A 27,055-nucleotide genomic window follows, 5' to 3' on the forward strand; every position below is an offset into this window, starting at 1 on the left:
AAATACTGTCGGTATCAGTTTCAATTGCGCATTTATCAGTATCATGTTTTATTTCACGGAAAAGAACAGAGTCAGTAGGCGAACCGATGAGAGAAAGGGAACCGAGCAAATAAGTGACCCGGTGAAGTTACGCAATTTGCCAGGCCAAACGGACGGTACCTTGTGGAACCCCATAAAGTGCGGGGTTGGTAGGAGAGTTAATGTTACTGGTGGTTACAAACTGCTGGTGTCCTGTTAAAAACACTCAAGCCATCCTAGCACTTTAGAATTGAGCCCTAGGCTATCAAGCTGAATTTTGGAAACGAAAGACTGTGACAAACTTTATCAAAAGCCTTTGCCTTCATTCCACTGACTAAGTAAAGATAGAGATGCTGCTAACGTTACACTTCAGAAATTTGAGCAGCCGTGCAAACGCAATATCCTGCTGAGGGGATAAGCTGTGAGGAAAGCATCTGCAACCGACTGAGCAGCCGCATCATGGCCGTGGGCCGAGTAAGCAGAAGGTGGAACCTGCCTCGGTTCCCATTTTCGCAGACTACGGAACTGTAGGTTCCACCATTTTGAATAGGTTCGTGATTAGGAAGATTTTATTTTATTTTGCTCAAAGCCAGGTTGGCCAAAAAACGTCGTGGGTCACTTCTAAGACCTGCAAGGCGTTGGGACAAAAACACATTCTTCGCCAGCATTCCAAACCAGAGAAGCCGAGCAGCCCTGTAAAAAATTGTTACACTGTCTATAGATTGTCCATAGACATCTGTCTGTAAAGCCTATAGACTCTCTGTAGACAAATCATAGAAAGCAGTCAATGCTATAGACAGTCTATTGAGAATCTGTAGATTTTTAGCTATACACTTTTAGTAGACTTTTGTCTATAGACAGTTTATACACCATGAATACACAAAGAGAAATATCTATAGGAAGGCAAAAAAGGTCCATAAGAAGTCTATAGACTGTCTATAGACCATTTCTATAGTCCTGAGGGAAGCCTGCAATAATGGAAACCCGGTGGGCACCTGGCGACACTGGGGACCCAACGCCGGACGCCACGCCTACGAGACGGATACTGAAACCACTATCATCATTACGGTCATTTTCACTTGTTTACGAGCGCGCTGTGTCAGACTCGAAAAAAAAAACAGACAGACAGAGTATCTGTTCTGGTTTTTATCACAGCGGGTGACGCTTGGAATATTTCACGCGTTGAAATATTAAACTGGCGGCTGACTACCAGTTTGGTAAAGCTGAATGCAATCTTCCCGAAAATAAGCTTTTCCTGACGCGAGAATAAAAAGACACGCGTAAAAGCGAGCGGGATGAAATTTAGCTCTGTTTACCGCAATCGCTTGCACAGCTTGATTAAAAAGTGGAAGCGACATTGCTTTTAGTTTCTTTGCGAGGTTATAACATCCTGCGAAGCCAGCTCTAACGTAATGTGTGGTTTGGTTTGGTTTATGGGGTTTAACGTCCCAAAGCGACACAGGCGATGAGGGGCGCCGTAGTGAAGGGCTCCGGAAATTTCGACTTAACCCCAGGTGGTCGAAATTTCCGGAGCCCTTCACTACGGCGTCTCTCATAGTCTTTAACCCCAAGTGGTCGAAATTTCCGGAGCCCTTCACTACGGCGTCTCTCATAGCCTTTAACCCCAGGTGGTCGAAATTTCCGGAGCCCTTCACTACGGCGTCCCTCATAGCCTGAGTTGTTTCGGGAGGTTAAACCCCATAAACCAAACCAAACCACACTACGTTAGAGCTGGCTTCGTAGGATCTAGCCGTGGGGCAGAGGTGAAAGTGGAAGGTTAGCGCGGCCAGCAAGCCAATAAGTAGTCCATTACTCACGGCCGTCGAATACTGCGGCACTCCCTTTAAGAAATCCTGGACCAATGGGCTCGTTTCTGGACCTCTGAGCGCGACTCGTATTGCGTAACGAAAGCTCCAAGTTTCTGGAGGCAACGCAACCTTTTCTCCTTCTTCTTTCAAACCATTGAACTTGGCAAGAAGCCACTGACAAAACAATAGAGCGTGATAAGCTGGATGATTATGTTTGGTGTGTTTTTTTGCCTGATTGTTATGTGCGGCGATCGCGCAGTTCTTGCAAGAACCAGTAAACACGGTTGAAGTACTCACCATGTGTGTCGTCCGTGCTAAGCATTAACTGATTTATTTATTTATTTATTTATTTATTTATTTATTTATTTATTTATTTATTTATTTATTTATTTATTTATTTATTTATTTATTTATTTATTTATTTATTTATTTATTTATTTATACAGAAAGACTTAAAACATAGTGACTGGCTAGTTGGTTCTGCATACTGGAAAATTGCAGCGCAGCAGTAACAAGGACGAGACGAGAAGGACGCAAACACAAGCGCTGACTAACAACTGTGTTTTATTGCTCTGAGCCAGCCTATATAAGAACTAGGTACAAAACAACAAAACAGAAACCAACACATCAACTCACGCATTCGTGGCACGGTTATCGGAATTGTCTCCCGTTCCTCCAATCTTTCGTCCTATCATTGGCGTTCAGAAATGACGTTTCTTTTTCACTAAGGCGCACAGAGGGGTTGCTAACACACTTATCTGCGCATTTTGATATCGCCAGAGCTTCTGCTATCAACCTTGTGGTGGTGTCCCGACACTTGCGAAGAATAACTGTTCTTTCAAGGGCAGGGGTGCAGCCCTCGCACTGGCTACAGTGTAAGGCGAGTTCCCCTGAGTTTGGGTCCCTTAGGTTTCTTTTGTGCTCTTGTAGCCTTGTGTTCAGGCATCTCCCTGTTTGGCCTATACAGATGTTGCCGCACGACAGGGGAATTGAATATATCACATCTTTTTCGCAATCGACGAAATGCGGACGGTGCCTCGTCACCTGCTCCGAGCAGGCGATTGACTACTTAAAAGATAGGCGCGGAGGTAGTTTTACTGTCATATCTGTGGACATAAAAGACTTGTACTATTCCCTCCCGCATGACGACCTGTTAAGCGATGTCAGAGATTGTATCGAGGCCCATGGTGCCGTTAGATTTCAAAATGCTTCAGGCGTGGCCGTCAGTAGCTTCTTGGAGCTGCTGGACACTTACCTGAATTCCACCTTTGCACAGTTCGAAGACCACATTGTCTCTCAAAGAAACGGCATTTGCATTGGTTCTTGTGTCGCGCCCGTGCAAAGCGATATATGCCTTGCTGTCCGGGACCGCAAGATACGGGACCAATGCGCTGAGTTTGGAATAGACGTTTAAGTGTTTAAGTTTGTGGACGATTTTCTCGTAATCTTGAACGACGAAAACGGTTGTGCGAATACATGAGTGCCCGAAGTTTTGACGATGTTTTCAGAGTGTCTTCGACCGTTGGCGGTGACTCATGAGCGGCCAGCCAACGGCCACATTAGGTTCTTAGATTTAGGACTGTACTTTAGCTCTGAACACGTTTGCTGGGCCTGTGAGCCGAGTGGTAACAAACCAGTCCTCCGGTATGCCTCACCGCACTCAAAGCTTGTGAAGAGGGCCATTGTGAAGTTTTGCTTTGTGAGCGCTCTTGAGAAGACATGTGGGCACCGTAAAGAAGAAGCGTTTCGAAGCCAAGTGCGTCGTCTCGAGCAAGCCGGATATCCAGCGCATCTCCTAATTGCTGTTGCAGAGGGCATACTGAAACAATCGCGAAATGGGCCCACCACAAATGAACGTCGAACAAAGGCAGCTGTGATACCATACCTACATGCGGTATCACACAAACTGAAAAGGATAGGAAACAGAGCGGGGGTTGATATTTTCTTCTCGGCCCCGAAGAAACTGCATCAGTTGTGCAAAGGAGTAAATTCTGACACCAAACGTGAGCCCGACTGCGTGACGAGGCACCGTCCGCGTCTTGTCGATTGCGAAAAAGAAGTGATATATTCAATTCCCCTGTCGTGCGGCAACATCTATATAGGCCAAATAGGGAGATGCCTGAACACAAGGCTACAAGAGCACAAAAGGAACCTAAGAGACTCAAACTCAGGGGAACTCGCCTTACACTGTAGCCAGTGCGAGGGCTGCACCCCTGCCCTTGAAAGAACAGTTATTCTTCGCAAGTGTCGGGACACCACCACAAGGTTGATAGCAGAAGCTGTGGCGATATCAAAATGCGCAGATAAGTGTGTCAGCAACCCCTCTGTGCGCCTTAGTGAAAAAGAAATGTCATTTCTGAACACCAATGATAGGACAAAAGATTGGAGAAACGGGAGACAATTCCGATAATCGTGCCACGAATGCGTGAGGTGATGTGTTGGTTTCTGTTTTGTTGTTTTGTACCTAGTTCTTATATAGGCTGGCTCAGAGCAATAAAACACAGTTGTTAGTCAGCGCTTGTGTTTGCGTCCTTCTCGTCTCGTCCTTGTTACTGCTGCGCTGCAATTTTCCAGCGTACAGAAAGACGCAGCCGAAGCAAAAGGCTGACAAAAAAAACTCGACGCGGCATCAGCACCCTGATACAGTTTGACACAGCAGACAAATAACGTGATTACACCAAAAACTTGTATATCCCAACGTAATTAGTACATACATATGTAGAAATATTGTACACACGCAAGCGCTACAGGATCACAGAAACTATGCAACGAGAATCAAATGAATATTATAATTACCATTATGTATAAAGGTAAGATCGATTGCATTGATGCAATTAACCTGCTAAGATGGGTGACCAGTGTCCTACCGGCGCTCACGAACAAATTCAGCCGACTGTTGGAGATTGACAAAAAAATAGACTAATATGAAGAAGGCTTGAGGTTTTAGAGTAAAAAAAAATTCAAGATTGCTGAAAAAGGTAGGTATTGTCAGCAATACTTAATCCATCGTCGGTAAACTCAGTCAAGGTGAGTGACCTTGACTGAGTGACCTTGACCAAGAAGGGCTACAGCTACGAAGCCGACATCTGGTCCGTCGGGTGCATCATGTGAGTCTTGCCTGAATGCGTGAAATGTTTGCAACTGGTTACAACGTTAGTGCAGCTCGGTGTCTAGCATGCAGCTATACCAGTCCGGAACTTTACCAGTTGCAGTTATACCAGTCCGGCGCTGGGTGGACGCCGCGTGTGGTCCAGACCGTTCAGTAGCTGTGGCTTACCATCCAGCAGCCCCCCCACTTACCCATTTCATAGACCCCCCTTGTACCCCGGAAGAAGCAGAGGAAGCAGCTATAGCAATAGCCATTGCCGAAACCAATGGGGCTTATATAGTTAGCGATTCCAAAACAGCCATTCTTAACTTCGCACGCGGACGCGTCCGTCCCCCCGCGTGGTAGATGTTTAGAATGGGCACCCTAAATTCCGATAGGCGTATTGAGCTCGTGTGGGTGCCGGCTCACTCTGGCAATCCTGGAAATGAGGCCACCGATAACATAGCCCGATGACTTATTTGCCGGGCAAATGGCGACCCCAGCCAGGATTTCTCGAGGGAGCAGGCACACACGCTCTCAGAACTGACTCAACAAGCACGCCTTGCCCGTCGACTCTATCCCCCTCCCCACCCCCGCCTGTCCCATTCCCAACAAATCCTCTGGAGGCGACTCCCGACCCGAACTCTTCGTACCCCTCAGCTTATATCCTACTTCCGCGATGTTTCCCCAGAGTGCACTCTCTGCGGAGAATCTCACACCACCCTGGACCACATCCTCTTCGGCTGCCCTGCCGTTCCTCCCCCGCAGGGACAGCCCGCCATCGGAGCATGGGAGGAATGGGAGGCCCTCCTTGCGTCGCAGGACCCGGACACGCAACTTCGCTGTGTGAACCGGGGTGCCAGTGCCATGACCCTACGTGGCCTGGCCTGGACACATGCGCGTAATGTGAGGGCTATGCGGTGGTCCTGAGACCTTGCAAGGTCCAAACTCGCTTGCATGATAAAGTTTTCCATCATCCGGAACTTTAATAAAGGGACAGGCTACTGCAGTAAATTAATATATAAAATTGACATTCTTGCCTAACTGGTGACAATAAACGAAGAAAGTAGTCGTGGCCTCAGCTTTTATTTATATTTATAATTCACTGAGCAAGTCGAACCAGTGCGGACGGTGCAGCCGGGGAGTGATCAAACTAGTCTGGCTGCGTCGCCTGAAATACATTTTAAATTTAGAAATGAACTAAGCACCACATGAACGGTTAATTCAATTCGAAGAAACGTAACACGCCATAACTTTGTCTTCTTGCAACTGGTCTCCGATTCCTACACACTACGCTGACAGTGGCGCTCCTGTTGGGGAAAAAATACTTGCGCACATCTGATAGATATTATTGCTTTTTACTGATACTGTTTCAAACCATTTAGTGCTTTAATTTTGTAGTTGCAATGAAATCCATGTCTCAGTTAAAGGGACGCTCATTACTGTAATTCTGGAAAACAGCGCAAACGGCGCGATACACAAAAATTGGAAGCGTGTCTTTTGTCCTGTTAAAACTCTAAGATGCTCACTGTTGTTTAAAGTCCTTCAGCTGTCGCGCCTTTGACGTCGGGATTAGCAGACCCCGACCCCCCAGAAGGTAATAGACGTTATTAAGGCGAAAAAACGCGTTTCAAATACTTCTGCCTTGAATCTCGGGCACGCATCCGGGTATACTATATCTCGGGCGAGGAGGTTTGGGTTGCTGCAAAGCGAATACGATCGATACAATGTCGCTTTCTAAGCTAAAGTAAACAGCTCATCCGCATCATGGTCGAAGCCGGATACGTCCGTGCGTAAATGGTGTCGTTTGCCCGCACCTATGTTAACAATTTTTGGCAATTACACACCTCTAGCATACCGTGTACCGTGTTACCGTTACCGGAGTGCCGGGAGCCGCCTACCGCCGGTGAGCATGCGCTGATTGGTCCCGATGCTGCAGGTGCGCGCGCAGCTGCCGAGTCTGTGGCGCCATCTGGGGCCGTCAAGGCGATTTGCGCACGCGCATTGTCTGCGGGCTGGCTCCCGGTATTCCGGTAACGGTAACACGCTATGCTAAAGGTGTCTATTATTCGATAACGTTCTCCTACCATGACTGTGAGCACACTCCTAACTGTACAGCGCTCACATGGTAGCCGCCACAGCCGGTGTGGTGTCCCCGCGAACATTGAGAGGCTTGAAATGGTTCTCCTCAGGTACAAGCTGCTGTTGGGGTATCCCCCCTTCAAGACGTCGTCGAAGAAGGAGACCTTCGCCCGAATCAAGAAGAACGAATACCAGGTCCCCTCGAGTGTGTCTTCTGAAGCAAGGGCCCTAATCCAGTGGATGCTGCAGCCAGAGCCAGCAAAGCGCCCAAACGTCGAGGCCATCATGCACCATGATTTCATGACCAGAGGTAGGCTTCATTCCGACATCGCTGATATGCGTCAATGCGTTGCACTGCCTCCATGGTTCGTTTTTTTTTTCATGTTTATCACATGCGCACAAGCCATTTCCTTTTGTATGCCAGATGCAGCCTGAGACTGGTACTCGCCCCCGATAAATTCATAAGCCCCCCCCCCCCTCCAAAAAAAAATAATTTTAAAGTAGGCCCACCTCCGGGAATGAATTAGGAGGATTAGTTGGATTGATTAGAGTAATATGGTGACAATCCAGTAGAAGGTACTCGAACGTTCTAGTAGAAAGTGACGGCTTATGCACACCACGTAAGACCAACGGAAACGATTTCAACTGCAATTTTCTCGGGAAGACCGCAAGAACAACATTAGACACATTGTAGACACCGCAGGAGGCAACCTAAATACTATCGCATTTTCTTGTTTAAAAATGTATATAAAAAGCCCCGATTTTTTTTCTGTGTTCGTGCCGCAACTCTGTGCATGTTATCGCCACTACCGCGAGACAATATAATGTGTATAATATGTATACATAATATAATATGATATAATAAGTATAAGTGGAACTTTACGCACCCATCATTCTTTATTGTCGTGCAAGTCAATTACGAATAACTCGAAAATAAGTCTCTGATCACACTAGTTCGAGCAAAAACGAAACATTTGTTCATACTACAGCCGGTTGCCACAATGACAGCAGAAAAGAGGTCCATTGCTATGACAGTGAAGCCTGTCCAAGAACATAATATAGATACACTTGCTATCAATATCTCTCATGCTACGCTAAAGTTTCGTCCCAGACTGCTGCAATGATTTAGACTGCCCTCCAAAAAATTCGATGGCTTTAACTTGGAGCATCCGTGTCTTCGACCTAAACACTTGTCCTACGTGCGTGGTTCATGCTGCCACAATTCACGCTGCCAAAATCTCCTCAGCAAATTACCGCTATACAAGAACGTCATTATGGGCAAGACACAGCGAATTACCGTAGCCGTCGAAAATTAAAATGTGCGTAAAGCGAAAACATTCCAAAACGGTTTCTGCACTGAGCAACATTCAGTAAATTACACCGAAACGTGACTGCACTCTGCCTTTATTGGCGCTTTTCACGAAATCGGTGCCACGATGAGGTGGCGCCGTGCACTGGTCATTGGATAGGCAACACATGGAAGCATGTTTGCTCTTACAAATTCTTCTTCGGCGCATTCAAATGTTGTCATAGTTTTCCTATTAAAATATTTGTGAGCGCTCTACGGAGAACTCACCCGGCAGATTCCAGCTGCGTGCTTCTGATGCTGCAAGCAGTCGGCACTCTCGAATGTCCTCAACGGAATGTCTTCGAATGTCATCAACACTGTTCTACAAACGCGGCTGGTTCTTAAAGCTCCAACTGCATTACTCATACTCAATTTTGTTTCTCTCCTCGCGCCTTATGTTTACATTCACATTTTCGAGGTTTTCAGGGCTCAGTACAAGTTAAAAAGGGTTCTCGACCTCTTTCCAGAACTTCTAATGACCTTGCTTTTTCGCGTGCTCCTTCCAGGCCTACTTCCTGCATGCCTGCCAGTGTCCTGTCTCACCACAAAGCCCGACTTGGACGCAATCAACACCGAACTATACGCTACAGACCGGAAACCCCTTTGGGAGAAAAACGAAAGTCTGGGTGAGTTTCCCCTTTTTCTCCGCTTGAATGAAGTCGTTCGGAGCAAGTGCGGTATTAGTCAGTCTAGGTGTTTGTTCTGGACAATTGTGAGCATACGACAGCGTCAAAATACTCGCGGTCTCTTCACTCTGGCGCAACAAATCGTTTTCAGAACGAGTAAAGTTGCTAAAATAGGCACCTTTGGCATACTGTGTACCATGTTACCGTTCTCTTGCCGCAGTATCGATACCGAGAACCCGCCCACCACCAGTGCACACACGCTGATTGGCCGCGATGCAGCAGGCGTGCGCGCAGGATGGATGGATGGATGGATGGATAGGAGCGCCCCCTTTGAAACGGGGTGGTGGCAATTGCCACCATGCTCAGCTTTTCTTTCTTTATTATTTTTGTTTACTGTGTTGGCAGTTCTCATTAAGAATCGCCATCATCTTTACCTACAGTTTCCTACAATTCTAACCTTATGCCACATCTCTGCTTTTCAGCCACCAATCCTCCAACCGCTTTTTGCTAACTTCCACTGCAGATGCATTTACATGGCCATTGTTATCTTTAAACCCTAGGGCCTCAGGAAGAGTGACTGCACCTGCATCGACATCCGGATGGATACCATCACATTTGATTATGAGGTGTTCAATTGTTTCCACAGATCTACCACACACTGCACATGTGTCATCATCTTCTTTAAATTTCTTTTTGTAGCTGCGCGTTCTAAGACACCCTGATCTAGCTTCAAAAAGTAGGGCACTGCCTCTTGAGTTATCACCTCGCAGTTGCCGGGTACGTGGCGCCATCTGGCGCTCGCAAGGCGATCTGCGCACGTGCAATTATAGCGTGTGGGTTCCCGGTACTGCTATAAAAGGAAACGATAACGGGAACTTTATTTGCATGGCGAGGGCGCTGCTCCTGTGACGTGGCGATGACAGCAAAAACACTTCTGGCATAGAATAAGGCTATTGTACGCAAGTTGAATGGCTTAAATAACTGCGGGAAGCGACGAATGAGCTGAAATATTTTCAGCCGACCTATATAGTTCAAGGCAGAGAGTTTTGTTTAGCAAGAGAGATGATGCCAAAGTATGTCTAATACTGTTGACGTTTAAAACGCAGTGTTGCTGTTTGAAATCGTCCAGCTGCCAAACTGAGGAGGTTGATGCGGGCAGAAAGAAAAAGCTGCAGAGTAAGATTAATTGCAATACAATTACACATCTGAGATCCTTTCATTTATTTCCTAATTGCTATAATTATCATAATTATTTGATTTTTCCCCACCATTATTTTCTTGTTTAACATTTTGTGCACCTATCAGCTGCCGCCTGTGTCTTGGCCAATCCCCCGCAGTGGGTACGCGCCATTATCTAGAGGACAACAACAACATATTGCTCCTCCTTCGAGTTGCCCGTTTCAGACTGCTGGCAGCGTCTCACAGGTGTGGGTTAATCAAACGTGGAAACCGAAACCTCACGGCTGTCGCCTTTTTAGCGAAATTTCGAGTACAGCGCACAAAAGTTTCCTTGCAAGTCGGTTCTCTCTTCAGCCTTCAAAAATGAGCCGTCGAAGAACAAAAAATAAACAAGACGGATACTTCACCTGTCGGCTATTATTCACAAATGTGAGGTGCTGTGTAGGTGGTACTGTATGCCGAAAGATACAGCGTTTGTCTAGCCTGGGTAGCAGTGGCGTAGACAGAAGTATTTTTGAGGAGATGTTAAACTCCGCCGGTGAAGAAAAGCCTAGTGGTGCCACCTGGTTTTTAGAGCAGGAATCATTTTTACCAGCAAACCGACTCTGATTTTCGTCTTTACATATATCGACACGGTGTGTAAACAGCATGGGCGAAAAAGGCTGAAAGGAGGGGGGAGGAGGATGCAGCGCTGAGAAAATTTCGGGGGGTGTTCTGACACAGAAATACCATCCCTGGCTACGCCCCTGCTGGGTTTTCTGGGAACGAACTGGAATTCCTCTGGGGCAAAAAAAAAAAAATGCTTTCTTCTCCTTGTGCCCATTCATGGTTAATGATTCACTGGTGGCGTTATTTTAATAGATCGTAGGCCCCCTTTTTTGGCCCCCTTTTTATTGTCCGCCTCAAGTCTGCCCATGTTACGCGCGCTGTTTCGCTTGAGTGCTTTTGTAGCGAAAGCTACATTGGCCATGAACTTGCGATTCCGCTGTGGCGGTGCTCCGAGGAGGCAGAGAGACCGACCTTGAGCCGTTGGCTAGCAGCAGCCGCAGCTGGCAGACGCCGTGCGCTCGCCGCGCCCTCTGACATGACGTCACACCACGCGCCTCGCCGCGGAGCTACTGCAGCCGTTTTGTATGACGTCACACCGCTTGCCTCGTCGTTGCGCTAACCTCTGCTTTCACTGCGGTGGCTCGCCTTCCCTGCCGCACGGTTTCTGAACTCAGGCTAGCGGGATTGAACCTCGGCTTCGGCGGCTCCATTTTGGTGGGAGTGAAGGGCAAGATAAAAAAAATTACCATTAAATGCACTGCTCATGGCGAAGCACAGGTATTCCTCGAAACTTTATTATTTCTTATTTTATACTGGAATTCAAGCATTTTTTCGAAGTGCATTTCCGAGACAGTCGGTGAAGAGTTTTATATTACTCACGAATCTCTCGTGCGTGCTTTCTAGAAATGGTACCATTTCGGATTTATGCTATACGGGGAAGGCAAGCGAATGAGGTTAGCAAGCGCATTTATGTCGTCCGGTATTTCTAATCACATTGTCGATTCCAAAAATTACAGGAAACTGTACTCGCCTTTGATGTTGACGGACTAAAGTTTCGCAATATAACCTTGTTCTTAACACCAAAAAAAGTTCATTACGTGGCCAATCAAAATGGTTATTTAGTGCTCTTGCCGCCATCTATCGGCAAACCAAAAAAGTGTTTTGGACGAGCGGTACTCGCACACAGAGTACCAAAGAAAAAAAGAAAACCCGCGGCAAGCTGGGCTCGTCATGAGCCCGAAATGAGTCGGCTTATGACGAGCCTGGCTCGTCCAAGTCCGCTACGGGGTTTAGTCTTGTAGCCGAGCTCTATTCGAACAGAATGTCCGCTGCGTTGTACAACCCAACTGAAGAGACCGCACAAACTGACCACCCATTGTTTTTAGAATGTATAACTGGAAACGTTAAAAAAATTATCGCGTAGATGTATTCCCTTACGATTTCATATGCACTGTTTTCTATTGTAGTTGTTTTCCACATGTTTTTGAGCATTAGTTCTTGCACATTTCAATCGATTTTTTTATATCGGAGTGCTAAGGGTCCTAAACCATGAATTCAATTTTCGTCCCTGATTTGTGTAGTAGACTTTCGCGTATTCACTTTCCTTCACTTTTCACATCCTAGGTATAGTTTTTGACTGCTCAGGATATTTATCCTATTTGTTACAAGACAATAGGGTATAAAAACAATGTGAATTTCCAAAGCACGACCTGACAAGCAGAATATTCCCGAAGTGTCCGATGTGCCATAAAACATCGAAAGCAACATCATAGCTGGACAATGTCATTTGAGCAATGTCATCAGCAAATCGAAGCTTACTAAGTTATCCTCCGCGATCATCCAAATCCCACCCTCGGAATAATTCTGGTAAGCATCCAGTAAATGCCATTGCAGAGATTGCGTAGTGTTACCTGTCACCCTTCCCAGCTGCTCGTTTAATCCTTTTTCTTTCTACCATTCCAGCTACACCAACCTGTGGCAGCGCCTCAAGCCCGCCAACAGAATTCCCAACAGACAAGCCTCAGAGGACTCTGCTCAGCAGCACGGCTTGCTGCAGCGCTGTGACGACCCATACATTAATGTGGAGTATTTTTGGTGGAAAATAAGCACCCGTGTGTTGAATGATTATTACATATTGACTATAGCGCATTATTTTGGAGACGCGTTAACGCATCTATAAATGCGCTGTTTTAACTGACATTTTAATCAGTCTTTTAATTCTACAAAAGAAACTTTAGAAAGCACATTCGCTCTCCTGCAACATTTTAGGTATCTTTATTGCTTACATGAACTATTAATATTAATATTTTGCCACTGCAGCACATGGCGACATGGTATGTTTGACAATGCCTGTGTCTTCCCTCACAAGGTTGCGATTGGGCTTCGTAGGGGGGTTGCAGAGACTGTTTTGATGTGTGTATTCAGACTGTGGCTGTAATGTAATGTTAATTTCTGTGCGATACACTGTTTAATAAAGCTTTGTACTCAGTGTGCTGGAGCCATTTGTATTCATTGCGGCTCTTGTAAAACAACTACCCATCGTCTTCCAGGGCGAAAAAATGGTGGTAGGCAGAGCTCTTAAGTCATACCAGCTGCGCAACATCAGTTCCAACCCAGTTATCCCGCGTGGCCATTTCTTGGAGGTTACCAGATGGTGGCGCCTTCTACGGGCAGTAAGCGGGCTGTCGGAGGTGCCCTGAAACTTTTTTGAGCGAAAAGCTTTACTCCTTCCATGCTGAGCCTGAAGGTCATCTGGCTCTTAGATTTGACCTCTAACGGGAGGCGCGCCGCATGTGTAAAATAGCGCGTGGCAGGTGCCTCGCAATTCTTCATCGACGCCATATGTAGCCGTGCGCTTGGTAGTCACGTCCGCCGCTCCTCCTCGCCTGTTGTGGCATGTGATACTCACGTGATTTGCTCTTGCGCTTGGCAGTAACGTCCTCCGCTCCGGACGCTCGCTCTTGCACTTGTGGCACGTGATGAATCACGTGATTTGCTCGCACTCAAGCCTTGAAAGATAAAGATGAACCAAAGCTAAACAGTGTCTAACCACGCTTAACAGCTTTCGATTTGTATATGCTGGCTGAACTGAGTTGAGCAGCAGCCATTTTTTTTTCTTGGGGCCATGTTATGGCGACCGTGTCAGTGTCACTTTCGCAGTTCGTTGTGCAAACAGTGGGGAAAGCAACATACTTGCTTTCCTTTCTTTCTCGAGCCCTCCTAACTCATGCACCGCAATTGCTGCAGCAAAACCCACTATCGCCACTCACTGTACAGATGAGCCTATAATGAAACAACGTCTAGTTCCGCTCCTCCTGTTGGAGAAATGGCGTCGTGGTTGCTAGCGCATGTTGGAAGGCGGCCGCGGGATAGATACGGGCTGTCATGAACTGCCTTGGTGGCTATAATAACTGTCCTGCGTTTTTGAAGACATAGGTCTGTCCAGGTCACTTTTTCTGTCTCTGTAGATCGTTTTGTTCTGTCTGGGTCACTTATCGTCACCTGGCGCATCACGTGGAATCAAGAAAAAAAATGTGAGCATGGTGGTACAATCGCCTTCATTCTGTTTCAGACGAAGCTCATGGCGTTCGTCTCTTTTGTGCGTATTTTTTTTTTCTGAAAAAAAAAACGTGTAGCTAAGGGTTGATCTGAGGACCGTTTGATACGAGATGTGCAGCATTAGATAATTCGGGTCCTAGCTTTACTGCCCATGCGCCACGTAATATTTTAAAACTCGAGCCCCGCCGCGGTTTCTTAGTGGTTACGGCGCTCGGCTGCTGACCCGAAAGACGCGTGTTCGATCCCGGCCGCGGCGGTCGAATTTCGATGGAGGCGAAATTCTGGAGGCCCGTGTACTGTGCGGTGTCAGTGCACGTTAAAGAACCCCAGGCGGTCGAAATTTCCGGAGCCCTCCACTACGGCGTCCCTCATAGCCCGAGTCGGTTTGGGACGTTAAACCCCCATAAGCCGTATAACTCGAGATATGGCGAACATGTTCCGAAAATATGGGTTTTATAGAGTTCTTCTCTTGTTTCGATAAACATCGTCTTGGTTTATGAAAAGCCCAGGCAGGGTTTCATCTGCAGCCGCTAAAAAAAGAAAAAAAAAGTGATCGGAGCTGGATGCCTGCGAAGTGGTCGAGATTGATCTTGTGCCCGCTCAGATAATTTAGGAGAAAAGAAATCGAATCATTTTCCTAAATCAATAGCTTTAATCTGTCGTGTCACAAAAAATTACGAGGAACTTTAGCGGCTAAAGTGCTGAAAGGCGAAAGCCTGAGTGCTGCATTCTGCTACGCGATTGTTCACTGCACATTTTGTTGGTGCATTAATTAACTACCAATTAATTACGCTTAAGCTTCGCCTTTAGGAGTGGAACGCGACAGCGTGCTGTAGCGCTGCCACGGAGTCCAAGGAACGCCACCACCCGTTCGGCGCGATGCGTTGCCCTTTGAACGCAACGCTTTTTGAGGAAAGGAAATGGGGCTGTAATTCTCTGTCATCTCGGTGGACACCTGAGCCGCACCCTACAGGAAGGGAGGAAGTGTGAGTGAAAGAAGAAAGAGAGGCCGTAATGAAGAAAATGAAAATTGTATTTGAGGAAAAGAAATTACGCATTAACTGTCTGTCGTGTCCGGTCGCTGTGTTGAATGCAGCGAAGACGCACACGGTACTTTTAGACTTCGTTTATTTAAAGCTGAAGAGGGTGCGACCAGCGTCGACCGAGGCAGGAGCCGAACTGGCCGCCCGAAGAAAGGACGGAGCGGAGAAGCGTCCACGGGAGGGAGTGGCTTCTCAGAACAGGAGGAGGGTGCGGGGCGCACCGTGGGGGGGCATCTGGCGACAGCGTGCGACGAGGGGCAACTGTCGTGGTCGTTAGGAGGAGGATGCGAACTGTCGTTAGGAGGGGAATGCGAGTGGTCGTTAGGAGGGGGCGCACACACACAAAAGCAATAAGGGGGGGACACAACACTTCCTTCCCCCTTAGAAAGTTGCCTGGTATCGTGCAGGGGGTCGGCGCTCACGCGTGGAGGCGCGCTGGCTTTGTGCGCTCGGGGGAGAAACACTTGTAGGCTGGCTGTTGTTCGCTGTGTCTCCTAGGTCTGTCCTGGGCGAAGTCTCTTCTTCCGGGAAGAGGTGCCAGGCTATGTGGGAAAATGGTGCACGTGTTCTCTCCGCTGGCGGACAGCTCTCAGACGGCGTCGTAAATCTACGCAGCTGGTTGAGATGTCGGCGTGCTACTGTGCCATGTATGTTGACGAGCCAAGAGCGCAGGCCTATGCGTCTGACAATTGTAGCTTCCTCCCAGCGTGGCTTTTTCAGAAACTGTCGGGCGAGGACGCGCTGCCCCTCATTAAGCGTGCCGCAGCGCGGAATTGCTTTTTCTTCCCGGAACGTCTCTGCCTTTGGCTCGGGGAGGATGGCTGTGAGCTGGGTTCGCATTTCACGCTCGAACATCATTTTCGAGGGGGTCTCGCCTGTTGTGCTCTGAACCGTCGTGTGCTGTTTGAAGAGAAAGCGCGCAAGGCGGCGCTGCAGCGAGCCTGTCTGATCTCTTTCAAGGGCGCGTTTTAGCTCGGCTACGTAGCGCTCGGCTTGTCCGTTTGTCGCTGGGTGGTAGGGGGCCGATGTAACTGATGAGATCCCGTTGTCGCGATAAAACTTGAGGATCTCCGCAGACACAAACGGTGTTCCGTTGTCCGACACTACCTTGCGCGGCAGGCCGAACGTTGCAAATAGTGATCGGAGGTTGTCAATGACTGCTGCCGAAGTCGTCTGTCCCATTTGCCTTATCTCAAGCCACTTTGTGTAGGCATCTACGACCACAAGGAAAGTGCAGCCCTCAATTGGTCCTGCAAAATCAATGTGCAGTGTGTGCCATGGTGTGTCTGGCTTTTCCCATTCTGGGACAGGAGCTTTCGGCGGGGCGCTCCGGCTGCTCTGGCAAGGCTTGCATTCTCGCACCACTGTTTCGATGTCGTTGTCAATGCCAGGCCACCACATGTAGCTTCTGGCACACTTTTCATTGCAACGATGCCCCGATGTCCGGCGTGGATGAGAGACATAGCTTGTGCGCGTAGTTCTCTCGGCATCACAACTCGGGACCCAAATATGATGCAGCCGCGATGGGTGCTCAACTCTGTAGCTCGCCTGCGGTAAGCGTCGAAGTTGTCCCCTTTGAGTTTATGCACGTTGCCTTGTTGAACAGCTGTGTAAACTAGCCGGAGAGCTGCGCACTTCTGCGTAGATGCTGCAACTGTGCCTGCTGTAAGCGGAGGTTCTGGCAGTGCTTCGAACATCAGAACGTCTCCTGGTGGAAATGGTTCGTCAACAGTTGCGTCTAGTGGCAGACGGCTTAGCGCATCGGCGTTTTGATGTTTACCGCATATCATCACGCCTAGTGGAGAAAACCAGTTTCTCCCTAGAAGGCTTGATCCTGTGCCCTTCACAACAAGCAGAGGTAGCGTATGGGTCTGGCCGTTGTAGTTAACCTGCACGTTGGCAGAGCCCAATAGTGGCAGATTCTGTCCTGACCACGTTCGCAGGTGCGTGTCGTCTTGTTGCAGGGCGGGTGCGTCAGATGGCCATGAAGTTCGGAACGTGTCCTCACTGATCAGAGTACAGGCTGCGCCGGAGTCCACCTCGAACTTAATCAGCTGGTGATGTACGCTTACTTCTGTAAAAATCTTCGGTCGCGTGCCGAGATTCATGGTGTTCAGGTCGTACAACACAGATGGTGTTGCTGATGTTGTTCCATGGAGATCAGATAGCGGCGTATTCTCTGAGGCGTTGACGCTGTGATTAGGCTGGGAAGGTGACTTTATCTTGGCAAGTCTCCGTTTCGTAATGCATGCTCTTTCGATATGCCCTCGCTTGTGGCAAAAATTACACGTGGCTGACTGGAATCGACATCCCTGGGGGTTGTGTTGGTCGTCACACCGCCAGCAGCGTTGTGCCTTTTTGACCGATTTTACAACAACAGAAGGCTTGCGCACCTGGTTGCTTGTCTGGTGTACCGGCTCGGTGTTCCGGCGAATCCCTCTCTGCTGGTGACCGGCGCTCTCCGCTCGAACGGCGATGTCGTAAGCTTTGCTGAATGTGAGGTCCTTCTCAGCGAACAGGCGCTGCTGCAGTGACTCGTCACTCAGTCCGCACACAAATCTGTCGCGTAACATCACGTCCAAGGGAAGCATGGTGGTGTTAGCAGAAGAAGCTGCGTCTATTTCCTGCCCGGTAGCTGTTGTCGACAGCGTTCCAAAATTGCAGTCGGCAGCGAGCTTCTTGAGCGCTGCTACGTAGGCGCTCACTGTTTCTCCTTCCAGTTGATCTCGTCGTTGGAAGCGAGCCCGGCTGTAGACCTCGGATGGCCTTGGGTCGTAGTGCTTTTGCAGCGCTTTTACGATGTCGTCGTAAGACACTGCCGCTGGTGTGCTTGGCTGAATAAGGGCGCAGACAGTATCGTAGGTCTGCTCCCCGCACAGCGTCAGCAGGTTGGCCCTCTTCAAGGCTGGGTCTGTGATGTTGTTAGCTTCAAAGTAGAACTGAAGGCGTCCAACCCACGATGACCACGATGAGCCGTTGAATTCTGGTATCTGATTGGGAAACCCTCGCGTAGCCATGGCTTGTCAATAGCGTTGCGTAGCGCGGGTCGAATCCACTTTCTCGTCGCCACTGTCGTGTCCGGTCGCTGTGTTGAATGCAGCGAAGACGCACACGGTACTTTTAGACTTCGTTTATTTAAAGGTGAAGAGGGTGCGACCAGCGTCGACCGAGGCAGGAGCCGAACTGGCCGCCCGAAGAAAGGACGGAGCGGAGAAGCGTCCACGGGAGGGAGTGGCTTCTCAGAACAGGAGGAGGGTGCGGGGCGCACCGTGGGGGGGCATCTGGCGACAGCGTGCGACGAGGGGCAACTGTCGTGGTCGTTAGGAGGAGGATGCGAACTGTCGTTAGGAGGGGAATGCGAGTGGTCGTTAGGAGGGGGCGCACACACACAAAAGCAATAAGGGGGGGACACAACACTGTCTCAAATATCTCAGGACACACCAGTCTAAAATTGTATTTGAGGAAAGGAAGTTGCGCAGTAACTGTGTCACATATTTCGGTGGACACCCGTCAAAATTCGCGTACGGTGACGTCACTCAATTTGGACCAATCTGAAACGCGGAGAAATACGACTTGCTCGACGGTAAATTGGTTTTTGAGGAAATTAAATTATCTGTCTCTCATATCTCGGTGGACACCTAAACCTCGCCGTAACGGGAAGGAAGGAAGGTGGGCGTGAAGGAAGACATCGTATTCACTGGACGCACCTTTGTTCCTTCGAAACCATCGAGCTGGCATGGCGGAGTGGTAGCGTGCTCGACTCGTACTCCGGAGACCGGGGTTCGATTCCCAAGCTCGGCCAATTTCTTACTCTGTTTTATTTGTTTATCTGGTCTGACTAGAAAGGTTAGACTAATTCGTTAAGTAAGCAATTAACTAAACTCAGTCAAACTTACTTGGAGCATCACTATACGATCCCTTTAATTGGTTGCATGGTTAGTAGCCAAAGTACAATTGGCCCCGTTTGAAATTCGCGCACTGTGACGTCACAACCGTTTCGACCAATTGAAAAGCGTGACATTTCTGTCGACAGCTCTTGCTTACAACGATGAGGCATTAAAGGCTTCCGCCTTAAAAATTTCGTGCTTCTAAGTAACGAAATTGCCTGATTAAATAAGCAATTCCCTGATGACGACGTCATAAGGGTGACACCCCAATAAGCCAATCCGAGAGCAGAGTGAAATTATAAATTCCCCTCGAATATCGTGATTGGTTAACAGGGGTGACGGACATTATGACGTCATCACAACTTCACAACCTGCCCATCGCTGAAAGAGCAGCATGCTCCCCTGATTGCAGGTTTTGGCGGGAAAATCGCAAAAACATTACACACTAACCTGAATTCTATCGTATTTTCTTCTTTAAGAATTCGTTTAAGGAGGATACCATTTTTTTTTGCAGTTAGGCCTATTTTCCAGTCCATGCAGTTGCAAGAACTTTATTTGCGCACGTTTTTTAAAAGCAGGAATTGTATTTGCGTGGATACCGGCTGTACATCGCGTAAGCGCGCTATAGTTGCTTCAGGATTGCGATCCTCTCTCCTAATGCAGAGTGTTTCTTTTCTAAAGAATGTTTTCGTTCCGACTTATTGCTGAATGTAGTGTCGAGCCTGACGTCAGCTGAAGTTAAGGAGCCTTCTGCGCGCAACAGTACCAGATCGGACTATCAGACGAGCTGTAGTGGACAGCCCTGGAAAATAAATGTTCGTGGATTCAAACAACGAATTTTATTTTACTTCATCGTCACGATCGTCAGAAGATTTCTATCACGTATGTTAATAAAAGCTCCACTAATGTCCGATATATAAGTTCTATGTCGTATCGGTCAATTATTCCTATCGAAAATACCGAGCAACGCAGGTTATGTCAAACGCTTGCCGGCGCATTGCTCTTGCCAGCGAAGGAGATGAAAATTTTCTCCAGGTTTGTGTCTTGGATCAGAACGTGGGCGAACTTGAATGACGTCTCCAGCTCTTCAACCTTCTCGAAAATAGTGCTCCATGGCAGCTTCTCTAAGATGTGGTAGTCGTGGACACTCTGAAATTCAAGGTACAAAAAGAGATTGCGATCAGCAACGTATCGGTACTTTGATGACAGCCCGACGTAAAAAATGGCTGGGGTTCAACATGGCTTGAACCTAGTTATACGAGCGAAAGCTCTGTTAAACATGGTCTCCAATGTCTCAAATCAAATGCCAAAGTCAAAGTCAGAGTTCAAGGACAGGTATACCCAATGGTCATAGTGACCACGGAGTCATACTACCATAGCTTCGGCCATACCACCACAAAGTTAATTTCGATTTGATCTTGTGTCAAATTGAAGGCCATTGTCAATGTGCCCACTGTCTCAAACCAAATGTCAAGGTCAAGGGTCAAGGACAAATGTCAAGGTCCAATTGTCGTAGTCATATGATCACGTGGTCATACTACCATAGCTCTGGCTATAGCACCCCGCAGTTAAGTTCATTTGACCTTGTGAGGCATTGGAGGTCATTCTCATCCACATCTAAATCGAAAGTTGAACCACGATGAGTAGAAATTTCGCTCTAAAAACTCGGTCACTACATGTTTCTCAGTGCGACCCTTTCATTGCTGCAAAAGGCTGAGAATACAAGAATATGTTACGCCCCCTGTCGAAAGAGACAACAATGTCACAACACATATTCCTTTTGGACCTCACAACAGAATTTTTTGTAGTATTGAGCAGTCCCCTGTCGTAAGGACAGAGCCGGTTCGGTCGCAACAACAGAAAACTTCGGAAATACTACAGAAAAATTTGCAGTAACGACAGGACGACAAAAATTTCTGTTGTATTTTTGAACCGGCTCTACCGTATTTTTCGATTAGGTAGCTACGGCATATAATTTAACAAGAATGGGCACTACGGGAAATTGTAGCAAGAGTGCTCTCGTGAGATAGCTTGGACATGCTGTTGAGCCACTTTCATTCTGATAATGCACACCGTCCCCAAGAAACTGCTTTCGAAAGTCATCACTGCTGAATAACACTCAGCTGACAGTGTTACGCATATACATGTGTAACCAGGTGGATTGGAGCATTGTTATCTAGGTTTGAAGAGGAGGAGGAAGAACATTTATTTCCGCCGAATATGGCGCGGCAGACACCTCCGGGTCCGCACGCAGGCGTCCGGGGAGGCAGTCTGTCGCACCGCGGCCGGAGGACATCCGACCCCGTCTAGGAGCAGAGGTTTGAAGAGTTTTAGAGCGCAGCTCTTTGGCGTCCGTTCCTGGGTTTCGCGTCGTCGTCGGCCTCGTAACCAGCTCCGCCCCCCTTTCATCCCCCCAGCGCTAGCAGCGACCGACTGATACCGCTGGATGCCGCTGACGCCGCTAGAGAGTCAAGATAACGTCAAGATAACACCGTCGCCGCCATGCAGAAAGATAGCAGCGACCGACTGATACCGCTGGATGCCGCTGACGCCGCTAGAGAGTCAAGATAACGTGACTGCATAGAACACCGTCGCCGCCATGCAGAAAGAGGAGGAAAGGGTCACCCCCCCCCCCCCCCCCCTGTTCTTGTGTGGCGGATAGGGTGCTCTTCAGTTGCCGACGCGCCGGTTATTTCACGTAGGCCCCGGCACGTCGACGAATACGTGACCACCTTCCCACGGCTAGACCTGGTTGTTAAAGGAATACGTGTGAAAAATAAAAAAAAAAATCTGTGATAGCGCATACATGTGTTGCTCGATTTCTTTGCCTCAATCTATCGAAAAGGTGAAACAGCTTATTTGCTGCGCTCAAATTTCGCATTAGGAAGTAACGTAATCGTCGGTAATTTTTTTAATACAGGGTGTACTAAATATAGAGTGTAAAGGCCCTTTTTACGTTCCAAAAAAGATGCTCCCGCTACTGTTGACCAAAATAAATTTTCACTATCGAAATGACCTGTTTCCTAAATTTCTGCAAAAACCGCCCCTCGGCGAGAGCATGCCAAGATGGGCGTGTTGCAGTGCACGCGCACTGTGAAGCTCCTCGGCTTACGGCTTACCACAAGTTTTTACGTTTTCAAACTTGTCCTCCATCGAAATTCTGTCGCGCCGCCAGGGATTTTATCCTCAGCATAGTGACCAGCGGCTCAACGCTGTACTGCGTACACGCCGCCTACTTGTACCGCATGCGCATTCGTGCTGGCGACGGAAGGAAGTAATAGATGGCGCAAGTTGCAAGCACACAGGTTCCACTTCTTATGTTGGTTCCTTGCAGAAGCTGATAGCACGCCACTTCAGCTTCTTTTTAGGAACTTTTCAGTGTACGTAAAGAATTTTTTTGAAGCATACCCAAAAATTTCGAACAAAACCATTTTTAACGGGAAACGGTTTATGAACGCAATTGATTGATACAATGTAAGGTTTCAGTTTAACAATCAATACATCCGCTGACCAGCGGACAGCAGTCTCGCATTTTTTTTTTTCAATTAACGTTTTTCCTATTGTCAAAAGGGTTCCCCATTGGCTTTCTATGGCAGTCTTAACTGCCCTATACGATCGGTAGAAACACGTTAAAAGGCTGGCCTAAAAGACGCGGGATCGATCCCGGCCGCAGCCGGTGAATTTCGATGAAGGCGAAAATCTAGAGGCCCGTGTACTGTGCGATGTCAGTGCACGTTAAAGAACCCTAGGTAGTTGAAATTTCCGGAGCCCTTCACTACGGCGTCCCTCATAGCCTGAGTCGCTTTGGGACGTGGAACCCCAATAAACTAATAAACACCAAACCAAACACATTAAAAGAAAGATATTGTTACACGTCAGAAGAATGGACCATTACCTCCAAAATTTTATAACAATTTTACAATTTTTCAATATTCGAAATTTTTGTTCGAGAATGTTTTGTTCCAGAATGGCTCTACGTATATAGGGCGTGTAAAAAGAGAAAAGCATTCCGTAGAAAGAAAACTTGGAGCACCGTGTCTTTGAGTGAACTTACACCATGAGCACCAAGGACACGCACGCCCGGGAACAACTCTTCTACTTTTTTGTCCAGAGCAGTCCCACTACTTTCGGGGGAAGCCTCTCCAGCGCCCCCTCCACTTTCGCCGCCTTCGGTCTTGGGGGAGGAGGGAAGCAGCAGCTGCATGGTGTAGCCCGTGCCGAACTTGTCCTTCAGGTGCTGCAGGGTTCCGAGGCAGGTCATCTGCCCCGCCACCATGATGCAGAGCCGGTCGCACATTGCCTCGCATTCCTCCATGCTGCGAATATAGAAAACCGCATGGAGAGATGACCTTATGCGCGCCTTTACTGTGCAGTGAACGCTCGGCTCAAATTCTAAAAAAATATTTTTGTTCTTTTTGTTTATCAGTGCAACTGTAGTAAGGGTTTGACGGAAACCCGTCTGGTAGGGTATGTACAGAGGGCAAAACGCTTGTCTAGAACATGTTCATGAAGTGTTTTGGGACGAACGGGCAGTATCTAGCGATAACACGTGCTTAAAAATGGTATGGATGTCAGCGCGTGCAGTTACTCTCATCAGATTTCATTGTCATTTTTTGCTTCCTGGTCGCAGCGGCATTGGGAGCTGCGGAACACGCAGTTCGGCCATTCTAGGCATGTGTTTTGCCCTTTGCAGAAAAGGCAGGACACCAACCAAAGAAAGAAGAATATAAGGAGATGTCGTCAGTACGTTCCTCTCTTTTAGGTCGGTGTCCTGTCTTCTCCTTCGAGTGCAACTGTAACTTCAATATACTAGCTTACATGAGGTATGAATTTCGTTTGTTTTGCGACAACTGCTAAATGTATCATGTTTGGTTTGTGGTAACCTTATGCTAATTTTTTCTTTCTGCTTTATTATTATCTGGGGAGGCTTTTACTACTTTTCGAGTTAATTTACGTATTCTTCAACTCTCCCATAGCTGCCCCTATTACAACATCCCATGCCGTTTTTCATTGGCGTTGACAACGTATTACACTCCGATCATTTTAAGGAGAGGAAGTGCGCAGAACTGGCTCCCTGGCTATGCGGACGCCTGAATCGCGTTTATAGGTACGTGGGGTGAAGAGAGAGAGAGAGGTGGGCTACATGCGTTAGCGCTGACGACGGTGAAAACCCCAGGTGGTCGAAATTTCCGTAGCCCTTCACTACGACGTCCCTCATAGCCATGCTTTGGGGCGTTAGATGCCCATAAACCATTAACCATGGATATAAAATCAAGAAACCACCCGCAGCGCTTCCAAAATGCGCATCATGTTCACAAGGCAAACTTTTTTTCGCATCAGGCAGACTTTTAAAGGGCACAACTACTCATTATCACCAATTATGCTGGCTAAATCTATCATTCAAACGAATGCGCAATGCATGCAAAAACTATCATGTGTTGCTGTTAATTTCTTTGTACAATAAATAGCATCGACTACAAACCAGTGCCCAATGGCATTTTTTTCTTTAAGATATAGCTTTTTCAAAAAGAAGTTATAACTGCTCAGCGGAGTTATAACTGCTCAGATTTTGACTGTACGCCCTTTCCATGCTCCTCTGCTAAACGTGCTTTTTAACACACGGTACCTGTGGCAAAATGTCCAGCTGCGTTGAAAAAAATTTCCAGGATCTGTACACCTGTGCATGGCTGATTATATTATGAGTTTATAAGCTACAAGTCCTTGCTGAGAGCAGCAGCTAGGTTCAGTGTGAGTGCATTTGTCAGAGTGAAAGTTCTGCTACCAAATTTATTCTTCCGATCTCCCCTTTATGCTCCTGACCCTGCATGGCAGTTTCTGTAAAATATCTTGAAATATGCATCAAGTGCAAAATATTGTACCTTAGGCAAGACGACTAAATTATCTACGGTGATATTGAGCGAAGCCCCCTTTGCGTATATAGAGAGACATCAAGAACAGCATCAAATTTTTCGGGCTTAGCAACAAACGATCAAATGGATTTTTCTGGCTGTATTGATGATTTTCAGCCCCAAAAGTTGAACTATTTGCGGAGAAAATTGGATTTAAACATGGAATATTTTTTTCGCCATTCAATTCAAACACGCGACATCAAGACCAAAAGAACCCGTGATGCCCTTTCGGAAAGGAATCAAGATGTACCCTAGCCTCAGAGATCTGTGCAAAAATGGCTTAACGTGAACGAAGATTGCTTGAGAAAACAGGCGGGGGTTGCGATAAGTGTGTGGCACTTCTTCTTTCTTTTAAATGCTCCGCTTTATGTAAATATACCCTGCTTGTCGTGAGACCGCGGTAATCAATCAATAAAAGACCAACAGTTTGTTCTCAACGTCGCTATAAAATGTTTGTCCTAGTCTTTATGAGAGAGTACACTATAAACGAAAACGAGTGAAAATGGGGTAAGCTGTCCTCTCGCGCACTCCGTTTTATACAGAGAATTCCGTTTTTATGTGCGGGAATTTAAAAAATTCCTGTGAGCAAACTACTGGCCTAATCGAGAGCAAACTTCGCTCACGGGGTAGCATATTATGGTCTACGTTATTTAAGATGTAATTAAACGTCGGTACTTGCCTGCATTTCCTGAAATTAAGAAGAAACTGCTGTCAACTGCGAGTAAAGCTGTCGCAGACGAGAGCTATACGCGAGCCGAGCTGCTGGTTTGACAGGGCGCGCCATCTGCCGGAAGGCGAGACAAACGACGTCCCGGCTCGTCTGCTCGTCGAATCTCTCCTTCCGGTAGATGGCGCGCCCTGTCAAACCAGCTGCTCGGCTCGCGTATAGCTCTCGTCTGCGGCAGCTTTACTCGCAGTTGACAGCAGTTTCTTCTTAATTTCAGGAAATGCAGGCAAGAACCGACGTTTAATTACATCTCACATAACGTAGACCATAATATGCTACCCCGTGAGCGAAGTTTGCTCTCGATTAGGCCAGTAGTTTGCTCACAGGAATTTTTTAAATTCCCGCACATAAAAACCGAATTCTCTGTATAAAAGGAAGTGTGCTAGACGAAACCTTACTCCCTTATTACTCCCATATAGGTGGATTAGTTTAAAGTGTATCGCCTTTTAACTGAAGCAGAGCTCCACTAACTTCAGCCGGAGCGATAAGCAGGACTGTCCAGAAAGAGGTTGCAACAGCGAAGACAGTAAGCGAAGGCGACGTTGAAATTGTCCTGCATCACATGCACTACGTAAGCGAGAAGAATGTGTGTATACCCGTGAGAGGTGAGCACAACGGCTATGTTGGCTTGGTTGCGCATTGCAGAAAGGTTGCCGCCGATCTTCTCCCTGGCCACTACGTCGACGCCAGCGTAAGGCTCGTCCAGCAACACCGCCCTCGGATTGCCCAGGACGGATGTCGCGATGTAGAGCTTGCGTTTGTTGCCTCCGCTGTGGGAGAGGCGGAACGCAGGAAAACGCTGTCAAAAACCAGCCACTGCTTAATTGTATGAACGGCGGTGATTAGGTCACATGGAGCATGGCTATAAACAAGCGTAGAAACATTTTGTTTAGAATTTACTCCTTCGTTTCTATGCGCCCGGAACCCAACCGTGGTTAAGTGCCCACCCCCTGCCGAGGTTAAGTGATTACAGGGTTCGGCTGCTGATCGCAAGGTCGCGAGAGCGAATGTAAACAGCGGGGGCAGTATTTCGGTGAAGCCGAAACTAAATAACGAACCTGTGCTGCGCAATGTCAGGGCTAGTTGAATAACTCCAGATTGCATAAACTGGTCCGAAGCACCTCGCTTTGCCGTCTCCCATAGCCCACCCCCAATCGAAAAACACGACGGAACCAACTCCAAAATACGAATAAATGTTTTGTCCTTTCGTCGAACAGCAGATTTGTCTTCTGT

At 47.6% G+C, this 27,055-nt stretch overlaps 1 protein-coding gene across 1 annotated transcript in view; it reads right to left on the reverse strand.

Moving 5' to 3' along the window:
- Positions 1-20,164: 20,164 nt before the first annotated feature.
- Positions 20,165-27,055, reverse strand: part of LOC149366872 (phospholipid-transporting ATPase ABCA3-like) — an 83,648-nt gene continuing 76,757 nt past the window's right edge. Inside the window, exons 22-24 of the mRNA XM_089572120.1 lie at positions 26,419-26,592; positions 23,241-23,502; positions 20,165-20,335 (exon numbers count right to left, since the gene is read on the reverse strand). Coding sequence (XP_089428246.1) covers positions 20,165-20,335; positions 23,241-23,502; positions 26,419-26,592 — 607 coding nt within the window. The remainder of the gene's footprint in view (positions 20,336-23,240; positions 23,503-26,418; positions 26,593-27,055) is intronic.

This window comes from Amblyomma mixtum, chromosome 1 (genome assembly GCF_055824585.1).
Source record: "Amblyomma mixtum isolate Tamu chromosome 1, ASM5582458v1, whole genome shotgun sequence".
NCBI lineage: Eukaryota > Metazoa > Arthropoda > Arachnida > Ixodida > Ixodidae > Amblyomma > Amblyomma mixtum.